The 16,194-nt window shown below is 52.6% G+C and overlaps 1 protein-coding gene across 1 annotated transcript; it reads left to right on the top strand.

The window, feature by feature from the left end:
- Nucleotides 1-240: 240 nt before the first annotated feature.
- ANO9 (anoctamin 9) lies at nucleotides 241-13,797 on the top strand. Its single transcript, XM_033062800.1, has 24 exons — nucleotides 241-297; nucleotides 2,285-2,350; nucleotides 2,540-2,656; nucleotides 2,900-3,036; nucleotides 3,320-3,369; nucleotides 3,600-3,658; nucleotides 3,861-3,943; nucleotides 4,659-4,793; nucleotides 4,893-4,989; nucleotides 5,268-5,328; nucleotides 5,968-6,050; nucleotides 6,310-6,414; nucleotides 8,943-9,107; nucleotides 9,184-9,220; nucleotides 9,661-9,772; nucleotides 9,940-9,997; nucleotides 10,161-10,258; nucleotides 10,393-10,559; nucleotides 10,778-10,930; nucleotides 11,161-11,308; nucleotides 11,737-11,847; nucleotides 11,942-12,035; nucleotides 12,131-12,243; nucleotides 13,770-13,797. The coding sequence occupies exons 1-24, from the start codon at nucleotides 241-243 to the stop codon at nucleotides 13,795-13,797; spliced, it is 2,334 nt and encodes a 777-aa protein (XP_032918691.1).
- Nucleotides 13,798-16,194: the final 2,397 nt, after the last annotated feature.

Below are 16,194 nucleotides of genomic sequence, written 5' to 3'. Positions count from 1 at the left end.
ATATTCACGCCCATGGCAGAAGGTGGAACTGGACAGGCTTTAAGGTCTCTTCCACCCAATCCACTCTGGGATTCTAGAATTCTATACATCCCATATGGCCCCAAAAGCAAGCTGGACATCTGCATGGCAGCCTGAGCCCCAGCAGCCACTGGGATGAATCCAACATCCCATTTGTGATCCTACATTTGTGACCTCTCAGCCTCTTCCCAAGGAAGTGGATGTGCTGGCTGGGATGCTCAGATGCCCAAGCAGGGCCATGCCTGCTCCTTGGAGTTGGGAGCCACCTGGGAACAGAAGGTGAGATCCCAGCAGGTCCCTTCACCTCATCTTAAGCTTTACTGGGGACAGCAGCAGTAGGAAAAGTGTGCCAAGGTGGCATTAGCAACACCCCAAAATGTTCCCATACCCAAAGGATGGCTTCCCCTCCACATCCATCCACAAGATCACAGGCGGCGGGGAATTGCTGCAGGATGAGGCTGGTGCACACGGAGGCTGAGAGAAACCAGCCAGGCAGGAATGAGCCAACACGACAGCGGAGAGCGTGCCAGGCCAGATCCATGTCAGCATCAGAGCACTGGCAGTGGGCAGATCCCTGAGAGGCTCCCACTCCCTCTCCTGTGCCCAGAGAGGGGCTCAGACTGGGATACAGAGAACTGCCGCACCCAATCCTGCCCCTCAAACCTGATTAGAGAAGATGACAACACCAGAACCCTCCTCTGCCTCTTGCCATTAACTGGGGTACCTTTTATCCAAGAGAAATTCTGGCTCTTGTTATAACAGCACTTCTGGGGGGGGAGCATCCCTCCTCTCAAGCCTTCCTGCTTCTCCTTCTTGTCAGTCAGTCTCCTCATGGCTCTTGTGCTTTGGTTGATCTGGCAGAATATTTCAGCCCTTTCCTCATCCCAGCCTCTCTGCTCCCATGGCCTCATTCTCCAGTGAAAGCTCGGGATGCAGATCTTACATCAGGGCACAGTTGCACCACCAAGGCTCTGCTGCCAAGATTACAGCTGGAGGAACTCGTCTGGCTGGCTGCTCTTTTAGGTCACAGTGTCTCTGGTGACACCGAGTGACAAAATTCCCATCCCTGGCAGCTCTTTCCCGCTTCTGTACTGTGTCACCTTCCCTCAGGAACAGCGGCATAACTGTTTGTGGGGACACACCACAAGTCACATCAAAGGGTGGAAAAAGCTCCCACAGGGGCAGCTGATGGCTTAAGCTGAAGGAGAGCAGGGTTAGATGGGATACTGGGAAGAAATTCTTCCCTATGGGCATGCTGAGGCCCTGGCACAGGATGCACAGGGAAGCTGTGACTGCCCCATCCCTGGAAGTGTCCCAGACCAGATTGGAGCAACACGGTCTAGTGGAAGGTGTCCCTGGGGGACTGGATGGGCGTGAAGGTCCTTTCCAATACAAACCATCCCATGATGCTTGCTTTGTGCTCCCCCACACCTGCTCCCTTGGATATCTGAGTGTAATTCATTACCTGTAACCAGGAAGGTGGGAGCTGCACAGCCATTCCTCCAGAATGACACACAGGAGGGGAAAAGGGAAAAAAGCCAGAGTTCAAGCAGTGTTTGGACAACACTCTTAGGCACATGGATGCTTGGGGTGGTCCTGTGCAGGGCCAGGAGCTGGATTCAATTATCCTTGTGAGTCCCTTCCAACTTGCGATATTCTATGATTTTATGACCAATGGCTCATCCCCCCTCTCTGTCCCTTGGCTGCTTCCTGAGGCATCCAACATGTTTTCCTAGGACTTTTTTCGCCTGCTTTCCTGCAGGGTTGTGCCAGCCTCCAAGTGCCCATGCTCCACTCTCCCTTTACTGGAATTTAAAACTACCTTCCCCACCCTCCCCAAAAAGCCAACAGTGCCCTATCTGACAGGAACAACTGACAAATGGAAAAGGCTGATTAAAGCCTGTAAAATCCACTGTAGCATGGAGAGAGAGGGTGAAAGGTGAACACTTCCCCAGGGCATCAGGTGAAAGAGCTGAGGGAGGCTTTTTCCTCCTGGTCCAGATCCCTCACAGCCCCAGGGCACCATTTGGCATGATGAGTTCTAGAGGAGGCTGCACACCCTCCCAGGGCAGCAGTCCCTGCAGCATTCCCCGACACAAATCCTAGACCCTAAACTGGTGATCAGGAGCATGTGGGAGAACGTTTCACACGAGCCTCCTCTTACCTTCCTCCCTGGGCATCTCTTCGAGGCTGCTGGAAGAGGAAAGCATGGGATCTCCCAGGGAGCCTGCTGAATCCTTCCCTTCACTGGTTTTCTTTTCACCAGGATGAAATTCTGCTGACTCCCCGCAGGGAATCTCCTGTTGAGGACACGGACCCCTTTTCCTCCCCGGTAAGCTCTGCTCCTTCTGCATCTGCAGTGAGTCCAGCCCAGCTCAGAGAGGCTTGCCATTTCCCTTGCTCATTTGCAGTTCCCCTCTACACAGCCACAGTGAGGGTCCAAACCTATGAGAGGCTGGAGCTGGGAAAGAGAGCTCTCAGCTTTTCATCCCTGATAATTCCCTGCTGGTTTTGTGAGCAGAATGAAGAGACGTGGGACTTTGTCCTGGTGAGTGACATCCACGAAATGGGCAGTGAGAAGGAGAACAAGAGGAAGAAGTTCCTGGAGGAGCTGAGCAAGAAGGGCTTTGCCATCAAGGTGAGGGGCTGTGGGAGGAAAAAGCAGCAGATACTTGGCCTGGCTTGGGCTCCTGCATTGCAGGAAATGGGAGAGGCCTGAACCATTGAGCTGTTCACCACATCAGGGCTGGAAAATAACCCACTTGCTCAACCAGTGGAGAAAGACCCCAGCCCCAGGACTCACACAGCCCCCAGCCCTTCCAGTTCTGGCCCTTCCCTGCCTCACTGGCTGTTATAACAGCCCTTCTCTTCCCCTCACCAGAAAATTGAGGACACAAAGCTCTTCTATGGAGTCCGTGCCCCACAGCACATCTTCTGGAAATACCAGTGTTTCCTGACGAACTCCAACATCAGGCAGCAAAACTCCAGTGCCAACCAGGACATCCCAGTGACCACCAGGTGGGTGCTGAGCTGATTTCCAGCCTCCTGCACTCACTGTTCTCCACACCAGCATCCATTTTCCAGCTCAGTTCACAGCTGTGCCAGGCTTTTAATTTTCCACAGAAGCCTCCTTCATCTCCCACGTGCAAAGCTGATGGCTTCTCCCTGCCCACATTTCTCCATCCCTTGCTTCCCTGGATTTTACTGCACACCTTCTCCCTTCTCTGCCCTGTTTTCCTGACCCACACAATGTAAGTCTATATCCCAGAGCAGCCTCTAAGCAGAGTTTCTCCTTGTTCAGGATACGGGTCGTGCACTTCATCCTGCGGAATACTGTGACGTCCGACTTAGGTAAGGGAACAGGGATCACAGGGGTGATGCTCAGCCTGGATCTGCAGGAAGAGCACTGGCATCCCAGCTGCCTTTCCCTCATGGAGAGAATAGAAAAGGGGGAGCTCAGACAAGTCAATTTGCTGCTGCATCCAGAGGCTGGGAGATTGGGACTGCAGGAACCATCAGTTCCTCTGCTCCGTCTCCCCAAATCCCTAAGCTTAACCCTGTCCCTTCTGCTCTACTCTCAGAGAAGCTTTCTGACCTGATGGAGAAGAAGGTGTTTGAGGCAGCCTTTCCCTTGCATAAGGTGAGCACACAGTGCCTGGGAGGAAAATCCAGGAGAGATGGAGGAACAGGATGGGGTGGGGGGACCTGTGGGCGACTGGGGCTGCACCAAGAGCTCGCTGGGTGAAGTGCATGGCAAAGCTCCTGGCAGCTGCCTTGGAGCTGGGCAGGGCATTAAGGGCGCCCTGATATTCCTGCATCCAACCAACTTCTCTGCTCTCCAGAATGAAGAGATAAGGCAGATACTAAAGAAGAAGTGGGCTCGTTGGAGAGTTATGTTTAAGGAACAGCCAATTGAGGAGATCAGGTAACACAGGCACAAGAGGCAGATCTTTCTAACCAAGAGGTCCCACCTGAAACCCAGAGAGCTCAATGCTCTTTGCCAGGCTCCTGCATTGTCTTAAAAATCATGAGTGTGAACCTGGCTCTTCTCACAAGCACTGGGCTGGCTCTGCAGCTTCCAAAGCTCTTAGCCTGAGGGTTATCCCTGTGGCTCTGAGCTCCATCTGCTAATCCTGCAGCATGAAACAACCCCCGCGTCTGTGCGGACTCCAATGAACCTCTTTGGTTTTCAGCCACATTCAGAAGGCAGGAGAGATGGGAATGGAACATCAGTGCTGCACAGCCAGCCTGAGGCTGAACTCGGGGCAGTAAAGGCAACATGGGGCTCCTACAACCACATGAAATCCCAGGAAAGAGCACAGCTCTTGTTTTTGAAAACTAACTCAGTGGGCAGAGGCAGGAAGGTAAAAAGAATAGGTTACTTCATAAACCTGCCAGGGGGCTCTGATAGAGAGGGGAGATGTTCAAATAGCAGTGCACCTCTGACAGCTGGCACAAAGTTAATTCCTCTGGGATACAGGGCTCCCAGGCTCTCAGTCAGTAGGCCATTTCTTATCCATGACTCCAACCTGCTCCCCACACCGTAAAGACTGAGATACTGCCACCACGAACATTTTCTAGTGACTCCCAAAATCTGATCTCCTTTCTGGCTGCAGTTCCCACCTCACCCTTCTTCCTAGGTGCTATTTTGGAGAGAAGGTGGCCCTGTACTTTGCTTGGCTGGGCTGGTACACCTACCTGCTGATTTTCGCTGCCCTGGCTGGGCTGGCAACTGTCGCAGCTGGGGCTACTGTTTTCAGTTCCAGCCAGGTGAGGTAAGGCCCTTGGGAATGCCAAATGCACATCCCATTCAGCTCTGCAGGTGGCTCTGAGACACCTTTGTTCCCCTTGGCTTCTCTCCTCCTTTCTTCCAGCAAGGAGATCTGTGATGCCAACACCACCATCATGTGCCCTCTGTGTGACCAGAATTGCTCATTCTGGGTCCTCTCTGACACCTGCACCTATGCCAAGGTAAGGAACCCCCTTTCCAGGGCAGGCTCACGGTAAAGGATGGGGAAACACTCCAGCTCATGCTGCTCCTGCACCACTAAAAAGAAACACCCCACCCCAGATCACAGTCTCCATCATCACCATGGAATATTTTACCAGTAACAAGCCCCAGTGTCCATCACCTTCCTGCATTTTGCCCTCCTTTACCTGTCTCGGGTGAGATGAGCATGCCAAGACCCTGAGGTGTGTCAGCCCCTGCACCTCACTGCCCCATCACACTCTTCCTTCATCTCTTCCAGATCACTCACATGATTGATAATGAGGCCACGGTGGTGTTTGCCATGTTCATGGCCATCTGGGGTAGGTGTTCATGCCTGGGTGCCCAGCACATGTGGTCAGGAGAGGGAGCAGAAGGTGGAAAATGGGACACCATCATAGCTTTGCCCTTTGGGAGTGGGGGGTTATATCTCCTTCACTTCCAGAGCCTTCAGCTCCCCTTCCAGACACAGCTAGAGGCAAAAGCATCCTGATGATATCCTCTAGCTCCCCAAATATTCCTTACCTGAAGCTTGTCCTACCTGAAGCCTCTGCTCAGCATAGCTTCAAAGGCACCCAGCAGTTTTCTAGCAGGTGCCTATAAATGGCCACAGCCACAGGAAAGAGGTGCCTCCAGACTCCTCCTCCATCTTCCCAAATCACTGCACAGCCTCTTACTTGCTGTGGGATGATGGGATCCTGTCACTGCCTTAGTTACACACTCACCTGGCTTTTCCACTGCCTTTTCCTTGACCTCAGGAATGGGCCAGGTGTCCCACTGCTGCCTGTCCAGGCCCCTTCCAGGTCACCAAGGTGCAGACGGGACTACCTGTCCTTCATGGGCCAAGGGCAGTCCAGGCTGGTCTGCCATCAAGTTGGATATGATGTGACTCTCTGGGAGACAGAGGGGTGGCTTTCAGAGCCATTCCTAAGTGTCACTGCACTTTTTCCTTCCCAATCCAGCCACTGTATTCCTGGAGCTGTGGAAGAGGCAGAGAGCCACTGTGGCCACCAACTGGGACGTGTACGGGTGGGATGAGGAAGAGGTGAGACATAATCTTTCCTGCTCGGTGCTTCCATTTTCAGGGCAGAGGTCACCTGCACTGTTAGAAAAGACATATCAGAGGGGTCCCTTGCCCAGACTGAGCTCAATCAGGCTTGGACATGCTCTTGTGCGTTGGGTGCTCACCCCTGTCCTTCTCCAGCACTGCTCATCCCATGTGTCCACTGACACAAGGGGCACAAGGCACTGCTGCGTTCTTTCTTTTCCATTTTTAATATATGTATATTTATTTTTTTTTAAAGGAGGAGCTGGCTCTGCACCTGATCAATAATTCACAGCATGAACCCCAGCCATACCAGCACTCCTACTGGCGCAGCACCATCGTCCTCATCTTGGCTCTGCTGATGGTACGTGCCAGGTGACAATGGGAATGTTTGTTTTAAGGGCACATGGACCAAAGGAGCAAAGGCACAGACCAGGTTCTCAGGGCAGTTCCATGCCCATCACAAGGATCCTGGGGCATCCTCATGCTCACACCCTGTGGATGGCAGGGGCCACCCACCCTTCAGGGGCGGGGGCTGAAGGCTCTGTTCTTGCAGTGAGGAACAAGGCAGTGACATGGAGGGCAGGAAGAGGCAAATCCCAGGGCCACTGTGGGTCAGTGGAGACTGGTTCAGATGCAGACATAGGATCCTGCAATCATAGAGTGTTAAGGATTGGAAGGGACCTTATCTAGTCCCAAGCCCCATGGCATGGGCAGTGACCTGGCCCTGAACACTGCCAGGGCTGAGGCATTCACAACATCCCTGGGGAGGTGTGGGAAGATAGGTTGAAAGGACAGTACAGAAGGCAATCTCTCCTGATGAATTACAGCTGTACTGAAACATCTGTGGAAACATCTGTGCCTGCCCAATGAGTTTGGGTGTAATAAAAGAGTGGGCTAGCTGAGCTGCGTGGTGCTGCCTGTAACAAAAGGAGTCAGTGCTGTGTGAATCTGCCTGTGAGGGAAGGAGTCAGAGTTGCCTGAATGAAGTACACTGAGAAAAAGCATAAAAAGTTTCTAATAAAGGACTGGTGGTGATGCCAATCATGTCCATGTTGACATAATCACTACATAATGGTGACCCTGAGGTGATGATTGGGATTTGGGCTGTAGGGTGAGGTGCAGCTGGAGACGGACTCCAGCGAAGCTGAGAGCAGTGGGTTAAGCTGCTGGGTCCAGACCAAACTTAGTTTGACACCTGGAGGGATGGTTATCCAGGTGAGCCACTGGGAACAAAGAGCTGTATATGCAAATAGTGCCTTCAGTGTTAGAGCAAGGAAAAAGGTTATGGAATGACTATGGGACGTGGTATCAAAAGAGGACAAGGCAGTTACAGATATGGTTACCACCTGGAGATTGTTCTATGAGACATTAAAAGAATGGAAAATAGAGCAGGAGGTAGAAGAAGAATCATGTGTCCTCAAAAAGTTGAATTAAGTGCCAAGCCAAAACTCCTATACAGCAGTTAGTTATAGTAACTTTATAAAAGCAACTAAGCTAAAGAAGGAACAAGTGAAGTAGTTAAAGCAACAAGATATAAGAAAAGCTGGAAACAGTAGCTCTATGGTTCAATGCAATGTATCTATTTGATGTCGAAACATATATATTGTATTTATGAATTGCAGCTTTCTGATTCTTGAACTTTAATAGTATGTACTGTAAGTCTGGACAATATATCAAGCTTAATTCACAAATGTATTTCAGAGCAAAGAGAGAATCCTTAAGTTGATGTTCTATACTGATAAAAGCCAAACTAAACCAAAGCAGACAAAAAGAGGAAGTTAACAATCAATGAGAAAAGAATGGAAAAGAATTAAATTGGATGTGGTTGTTATACTACTGTAAACTTTCACTTTGAGTAATAATATTGGAAAAAATTGATGTATGTGAAGAGAAACTTAAGTAGTAAGATAAGACTCTTGGCTCTGAGGAAGGGTAAATATCTAATCAATCTACACATGCAGACAACTATCTCTTATATAAAAAATTGCTGAAAGAAACAATCATAAAGTAAAGCTAGACAAACTATCTGTGATGACTAGGATTTGAAGTATGTGTCCTTGTTAAAGATGCATTGCCCAAACACTTGTAAAACTGTTAGTCTGAAGTGAATGTGTTATAATGTCAACTTACTTAAATAAAAAAGGGGGAATTTGTGGGAAGATAGGTTGAAAGGATGGTCCAGAAGGCAATCTCTCCTGGTGAATTACAGCTGTACTGATTACTGAGGAGTAGAGAGATTTGTGCCTGCCCAACGAGTTTGGGTGTTAGAAAAGAGCGGGTTAGCTGGCCACTAGTTACAGTTTGAGTTAGAGCTTGAGACTGAGAGTCTGCTGCAGTTGGGATGGGTCTGCTGGCTGTGCTGTGAGGAGGTAAGGGACATGTGGCTGTGCAAGAGACAGATAAGGTAGGAAGATGTTGCATGAAGGACAGACAGGGTTAGGTAACCTGGAAAGGGACAGGCAGACAGGAGAGAAGGAGTCAGAGCTGTGTGGAGCTGCCTGCAAGAACAGGAGTCAGTACTGAGTGAAGCTGCCTATGAGGGAAGTGCCTGAAAGAAGTCCACTGAGAGAAGGCATGAAAATTTTCTAATAAAGGACTGGTGGTGATGCCAGTCATGTCTGTCTCGACATAATTGAAAGAGGGAGGCTGTTCCAGTATCTCCTCACAGGGAAGAATTTCTTCCTAAAATCCAGCCTAAATTTCCTGTCTTTCAGTTTGTACCCGCTACTCCTTGTCCTATTGCTACCCTCACCTCACGAACTTGTCAGACCCCACCGAAGGGTGCTGGTTTGCCTTTGAGGCCCATCCAGGGCCCTGCTGAGGGGACCATCAGGTGCCAGGGAGCACGTGCCCTCAGTGGCTTCTCAGCCCTCCTCTCCCTCTCCACAGATCTTGGTGCTGATCGGCATCGCCCACGCGCTCGTCATTTACCGGGCGGTGGCCATGGCCCTGTTCACACAGAGCGAAGTGAGCCTGCTGAGCAAGCACGCCGACACCATCGCCGTGATGACGGGGGCCGTGCTGCACTACCTCACCATCATCATCATGACCAAGGTGAGGAGCCACATGGGCTGCTTGGCAGGATTTCTGCATGGCCAGACCCTCACTCATATATCCCTCTGTCCTGCAGGTCAACTGGCAAGTGGCCCTCTTCCTCTGCAAACTGGGTAAGGGAAATGGGGTGTGTCCCACCTGCAGTGCCCTGTCATCCCTGAGCACAGCCAGCCTCCCATTCCTTCCCCTCCTTCCACCAGCACAAGGCAGCTCCCAGGCAGCTCCAGACAGGGAGGCCCAGCAGTCCCCCAGCACACACTCACCTGTGGCCCACAAGCTGTTCCGCAGCCAGCCTCACCCCAGCTTCAGGAGAGGTCACAACATGGATTTCCTCCCAGCTCTAAGGCTGCTTCTCCCCCAGCTCATGGTTCTGAGAGACCTTCCTGCTAGGCTGGACTCACCTCCATCAGAGAGCTCAGGTGGAGGGCAGGGAAGGCTTCACAAGGGGCAGAGACACCCTTTGAATCTTCACAGCTGTGGTGACACCCATGGAGGAGCAGGGCAAGGTCCCACTGCTCTATTACCAAGCCCTGGGCATTGCTCCCTTTCCTAGAGAAACCACGGACCCCCTCCCAGGCAGAGAACAACTTTACCGTGAAGATTGTCATCTTCCAGTTCTTCACAAACTTCTCCTCGCTCATCTACATCGCCTTCTTCTTGGGACGGTGAGTGGAGAACACAGGGCAGCCAGGGCTTGGGATGGATGTTCCTGACTCTCCCCAGGGTGTATGGACAGTCCAGCCCCTCTGCCCTCCCCAGCAGGCACAGGGAACCCATTTGGGACTCGGGAGGGCCACGACCCCATGGGTATCACTGTTGCTTCCTTGCTCAGGATCAATGGCCATCCAGGGCACTACGTGCGCATCGCTGGCCACTGGAGGCTGGAGGAGGTGAGGCACCCACTCTCTGACCCCACAAACAACTCCTCTTCCTTTCCCTAGAGCCCAGGGAGCCTCTGGGAAGCTCAGCTTTCTCCCATAGCACCTGCCAAAGGGTCCCTTGGGCCCACCCACCCTGGTTGCATGGTACAACTTGTCTTGTTGTCCCCTCCAGTGCCACCCCAGCGGCTGCATCACCGACCTCTTCATCCAGATGGCTGTCATCATGGTGCTCAAGCAGACCATCAGCAACATCATGGAGTATCTTGTCCCGTAAGCTTCCCACACTGACACTTTCCAGAGAGGAACCCTGGTCTTTTTCTTTTTCCCTTTCTCCAAGGATGTGCTGGCAGCCAGCCCTGCTGTCCTCCGCAGGCAGCCACACAAATCCCTCTCTCCCACTGCAGCTGGATATCCCACCAGCTACGGAAGAAGCAAAAGTCCCCCAAGAAGAGAAGCATGATGTTAGGAGAGGAGGAGGAGGCAGAGGACCCCTGCAAAAGGCAGTGGCTGCATAACTATGAACTCAACGAGGTCAATGTCTTCAGCTTGTTCAACGAGTACTTGGAGATAGGTATGTGGGGCAGATTCATGTGCACTTCTTGGCTGGGAGTGATGGATGCTAGGGATGCATACACAGGCAGGGAGCCACAGCTCCACCCCCAGCCCTACTCTGAGTGCCCTGGGACACCAAGATAATTCCCAAAACAGAAAGCAGGACAAACCCAGACAGAGGGGAATGTCCCCTCTGCAGTGGCTTCACACCAGCACCTGGTGTTTCCCCCTCCACAGTGATCCAGTACAGCTTCACCACCATCTTCGTGGCAGCCTTTCCCCTGGCCCCGCTGCTGGCCCTCATCAACAACGTCATCGAGATCCACATGGACGCCATCAAGATGATGCGGCTGCGCCGGCGCATGGTGCCCAGGAAGGCCAAGGACATTGGTGAGAGGGGTCCTGCCAAAACCAGGCCAAGCCCCTGAGCACCCCATGGCCAGGGGACAGCACAGGGACAGCCATGAGTCAGAGAAGGACAAGCTGCTTCAGACTCTGCCAGAGGCTGAAGGGCAGCATGGAGGCTCCTTCCTTGACCTGGCCATGCTAAAGGCGTCCCTGAGCTGGAGTGGTGACACTGAGCTGGCAGAGGGACCTCACTGGCTGCTCCTCTCCCACAGGGATCTGGCTGCAGGTCCTAGAGGCCATCGGCATCCTGGCTGTCATCGGGAACGGGCTGGTGATCGCCATCACCTCTGACTTCATCCCTGTGCAAGTCTACAAGTACATGTACAGCCCCTGCGCGAGGGAGAACCACACCAGCATGGAGTGAGTTCAGTTCTGAGACAGTCCCTGCCTGCAGCATCCCCACAGCCCTGTCCCCTCCTGCCTCAGTGCCACCACTGCAGGAGCACGAGACAGCTGAACTGTCCCCCAAAGCGAGGTGGGAGGGAAAAGGGAACATTCCCACATGGCATCATCACATTATCCCTGTGGTGGGTAAACTGACTGGGAGGGACAGTGGGTAACACTGGAGAGCTACAGGATTCCCAGATGCAGGCACATGCTCTCTCCTGCCCTTCCCCTGTTTCTCCAAGCCTTGGCTGACTGACTCAGTTCACTCAAACTGGACAGAAGCCTCTGAGCCCTCCATTTCCACCAGGCTTTGTCAAAGTGGGCATTGAGAGCCCCAGGTGGGTTCTGCTTCCCCAGAACAGGTCGGTACAATCCGTGCTCAACCAGGTCCTTCCCCACAGCTGCTCCACTGGGTACATCAACAACAGCCTCTCCGTATTCCACATCCGGGACTTCGAGCCCCACACCAAGGTGCTGCCAGAATTTAATGGGATCCAGCTCAAGAACTGCAGGTAAGAACAGCCCCCTGCCACCCCCTGTCCCTCACTGTGACATCCAGACCAGAATGGAGTGGCCTTGGCTGGCACTGACGGAGCTGTGCTGCAGGTACCGGGATTACCGGAATGCTGACGACTACACCTACACCGTCCAATTCTGGCACATCTTCGCAGCCCGGCTCGCCTTCCTCATCCTCTTCGAGGTGAGCCCCCAGGGAGGCAGGAGAGAGCTGGGAAAGGGTTGGATCTGTGCCTCATGCCCAGGCTGGGAGTCCCTGACTGCCTTTGCTTCCCACAGCACGTGGCTCTGTGCGTGAAGGCGATCGCAGCCTGGTACATTCCTGATGTCCCCCAGAAAGTCAAGAATCTAATTCTAAAGGAAAAACACAGCAATCTCCAAAACGAACTGAGGTGGGTGATGCCATGAAAAGTGCCTGGGGTTGCCACTTTTCAGGATCTGTCTTCTCTGGAGCCACTTTTCCTTCAGAAAAATAAGAGGTCCAAGTTAAAACAAAAAGTGATTTTGCTCAGGGAAGGACTTTGCCCAGGTTTCCCATCTAAACTTTGTTTAAAGAGAAAGGATTAAGTATTTCAGTGGGAAACAGAACCATTGTAGCTGCCCCAGTGCTGCTATCCCATACTGACTAAGCCCTGCTTTGGGAAGGGCTCAGCCTGACTGCCCTCCATGGCAACCCTGGCCCAGCTGCCACCATAATCCTCATGGGAGCAGATATCAGGGTTCAGGAAACACCTGTCGAGGTTTGACACTGGCCGAACTCCACCCACAAAAGCTGCTCACTTACCCTCCCCTGCTACAGCTGGGCAGAGAAAAAATTAACAAAGGGTTAATGACTTGAGATAAAGACCAGGAGAAAACACTCCAAGGGCAAAACAGTCTCAGATATACAGAGTTCATTACTAACAAAAATCAGAGGAGGATAATGAGAAGTAAAAACATCTTTGCTTCCTTCAACCCTTCCCTCCCACAGACAGTGCAGGGGACAGGGCATGGGGGTTTTGGTCAGCTCATCATCCAAGATTTTGTTCCACTGCTCAGGGAGATGACTCCTTGCCCTGCTGCATCATGGGGCCCCTTCCTACAGGAGAGAGTTCTCCATGACCCTCTCCACCATGGCTCCACTCTCAAAAGCAGGAGTCCTCCCAAATCTGCAACGTGAGTCCCTGCCATGGGCACACAGTGCTCCCAAAACTGCTGTGGTGTGGGTCACTCTTCACAGGGTCAGTCCTTCAAGGACTGCTCCAGCCTGGGAGCTGGGCCCCTCTCTCCACTGGATCTCCCACTGGATCACAGCCTCCTCCAGGCATCCACCCACTCCAGCATAGGCTGTGCATGGATCTCTGGATTCCCCTGGATCCATGGGCTGCAGGGGTACAGCTGCTTCACTATGGTCACCACCACAGCCTGCAGAGGAATCTCAGCTCTGGCACCTGGAGCACCTCCTCCTCTCCTTCTGTACTGACCTTGGTGTTGCCATGCTGTTTCCTTCACCTCCTGCTCTTCTCTGGCTAGCAAAAAAAACCCTGTGCCCCTTTTTGTTTTGATTTTCTTCTTAAATATGTTATCAGAAGCGTTATTGACATCTCTAATCGGCCCAGGCTTGGCCAGCAGCATCTCTATCCTCCAGAGCCATCAGGGATTGGCTCTGCCAGACATGGTGGAAGCTTCCAGCAGCTTCTCACAGGAGCCACCTCCGTGCCCCCCCACTACCAAAACCAGGCCATGCAAAAACAGCACAACACCCCACTGTCACAGATTTCCATCTCTGCCTTCCTCTTGCCTGTGGGTCTTCCCACAACCAGCCTGTCATTCTTTCTCCATCTATTTTGGGGGAAATTTCTGTTCCTACTTGGAGTGTTTTTCCACACCTCCCAAGTGAGACAGCTCCCTCCCCAACGCCTCTCTCCTCTCTCCCCAGCATGACGGAATACTCCACCGAGGTGTAACCACTGCTCACTAAGGAGAAGGAGAACATGGACTCGAGCCCCTTTCCCAGCCTGGCACTGCCAGGGGTGCCGGATGAACCCCACAACACGGTGCCACATGTCCCATCTGGGACCGAGCTGGACTTGAGCTGGGAAGTGCTGACAAGACAGTGGCTTCACAGGAGCAGGCTGCTTTCCGACTTGGGAAGGAAGGAAGGATGCTGTGGCAGAGCCGGGATGTGCCTCCCCAGCACGGGGGGTGGCTGGCACAGAGCTGTGGCGCTGGGGACAAACCCAGGGGCAGCACCGGCTGCTGGGCTGCAGGAGATGACCTGGGTGCTTGTCACTCACTTCCTTAGGCACAGGAAACGCCACTTACCTCATTCTGTAATGAGGCTCCCTCTCCAGCCCTTTTTTTTTTTTTTTTTTTTTTTTTTTTTTTTTTTGTACTTTGGCCTCTTTTACCACTGCCTTCCGTGACGTCCTCACTCTCGCACCACTGGGTAACTTGAGTCTCTATTTCACCAAACTCCTCCCCGGCATGACTCCCACATGGTGGCTGCAGCTCCGCCCTGCTGTCTCCACGGACGCAGCTCCACCCTGGTGTCTCCATGGTCATTGGAAAAAGGCCCTTGGGTTGTTACCTTGTGTTTAGCTCCGGGCTCAGCCGGGTCCTGAGAGTTGTTCCTGGCTCAGCTGCCACCAGCCATCCGTAAATAAACACAACACCCACGCTGGACATGCAGACCGTCACCTGCTGCCTGGTACTGCTCCTGCCTTCCTCCTCTGCCACCCAAATCATCCCTCAAAACCTTTCCTTGTCTTAGTGGGGACAAGCACAGCAGGTGGGAGCTGCAGTGCCCACTCCGAGGGCTGTGTGGGAGCTGGCTGGGGGGACACCAGGATCTGGCCATGCACAGTGGGAACACAGCCTGGTTAGTGTGCCAGGATAATAGAAATACCTGGGGGAAATGGGAAAAACACAGCAAATCCCAAGAGATAGGGTTATCCCACCTTTTCCTTTGGAGACACCACTACTGGCTGGCCCCCCTACTCCAGACAGAATGGGTTTGTCTGCAGCAGGAACGGGGTGACCCCAGGACTGGACAGGTGCCACAGCTCAGGGGGGTCTGGCAGGGGATCCCAGAGGCAGAACTGGGGGGCAGCCCCTTCCTTTCCCACTGGTAGTGATCCCAACCCGGCTGGACACCACTCTGACACTGCCCATGTCCCAAGAGTATGCTGCAGTGAAAGGCACCAGGGTTAACTCAGCCTCAAAACTTCACTCCTGAGAGCATGGAAAACCACTAACGATCCCATAGGGAATGGAAAGGAGCTTGCTGAGCCCTCAGGTTGTCCTGTTTTTGCACCACTGTGATCAAAACTGTCTCTGCTCCTCCATTTAACTTACCAACCACAGGGATAGCCCTGATGGAAATCAGCTCCTGATTTGTTCCCACACCCCGGTCTTGTTCCATGCAATCCTTCACCATCCCACAAATTCAACAGATTTACACTGGATTTTATAGCTGATGCATCACAGCGTCCATGACAAGTGGTCAGCCCTCAAAAAAGGCTGCTCCAACACCTGCTGCCCCAAACACACACAGCCAGTGGCTGTAGGGCCCAGGAGCAGGAGATTCGCCCCAAAGATCCAACAGGGTTCCCTCTGTACCTTTCCCTCTCACAAGCCAACAGCACTGGTAGTTTATATCCTAAACAATGAGGAGTCAGGGTGTTTCTCCATGGGAACAGGCTACTGCTCTACCTGTGACCTGTACCTGTTTATTTATAGATAACATAGTTATTCAATACACATCTATATATTTATATATTATTAGATGTAATACTATTATATATGTTAAAAAGTATATACAAATACATACACTGCACCCATGGCCCTCTTCTTCCCTTTTTGGCCTCACATCACATGCTGGTTGACGCTGCTTTTGCAGCTCAGGCTGGTGTTTGTCCAGAGACTGCTGCTGCTGTGACCACATGCATGCCGAGGGAAGTGCCGAGGCTCTAATCACCTCCATGGTAATTAGCACAGGGAATTCCTGCTGACCACCAGTGGCCACAGCCAGATCCGGCTGCTCACGGCCAGCACCAGCTGGAGCAACCACCCCCAGCACCAGCTTCCTCTGGCAAAGGGGCTGTAAAGGCACAGAGGGAAGGGAAGGGAAGGGAGAGGGAAATGAACAGGAGAGCCCACGATGCCCACAGGAACAGCTGATGCACTTTTCTTCTTACCCTGACACCTCTGTGGGCTCTTCCAGCCATGGAAAACCAGGGGGCTCCTCCTTGGCCCCCAAGCCTTGTGACACAAGCTGGGTGTGCTGCTGTGCCCCTCATCTTTTCTCTTTTTTCCTCTCTTCTCCCCTCCCCTGAAGCCGGAGCTGTTGAAGTTTTCCCCCG

This window comes from Catharus ustulatus, chromosome 6 (assembly GCF_009819885.2).
Source record: "Catharus ustulatus isolate bCatUst1 chromosome 6, bCatUst1.pri.v2, whole genome shotgun sequence".
Classification (NCBI taxonomy): domain Eukaryota; kingdom Metazoa; phylum Chordata; class Aves; order Passeriformes; family Turdidae; genus Catharus; species Catharus ustulatus.
Note: the sequence above shows the minus strand (reverse complement) of the source record. Positions and strands in the feature narration are given on the sequence as shown.

Bases quoted from the DNA above. Each gene is read 5' to 3' on its own strand.
- ANO9 (XM_033062800.1), top strand. From the start codon at position 241: ATGCCCAAGCAGGGCCATGCCTGCTCCTTGGAGTTGGGAGCCACCTGG. The intron at 2,351-2,539 runs GTAAGCTCTGCT...TTTTGTGAGCAG, and splicing joins CGGACCCCTTTTCCTCCCCG to AATGAAGAGACGTGGGACTT. The intron at 3,037-3,319 runs GTGGGTGCTGAG...CTCCTTGTTCAG, and splicing joins GACATCCCAGTGACCACCAG to GATACGGGTCGTGCACTTCA.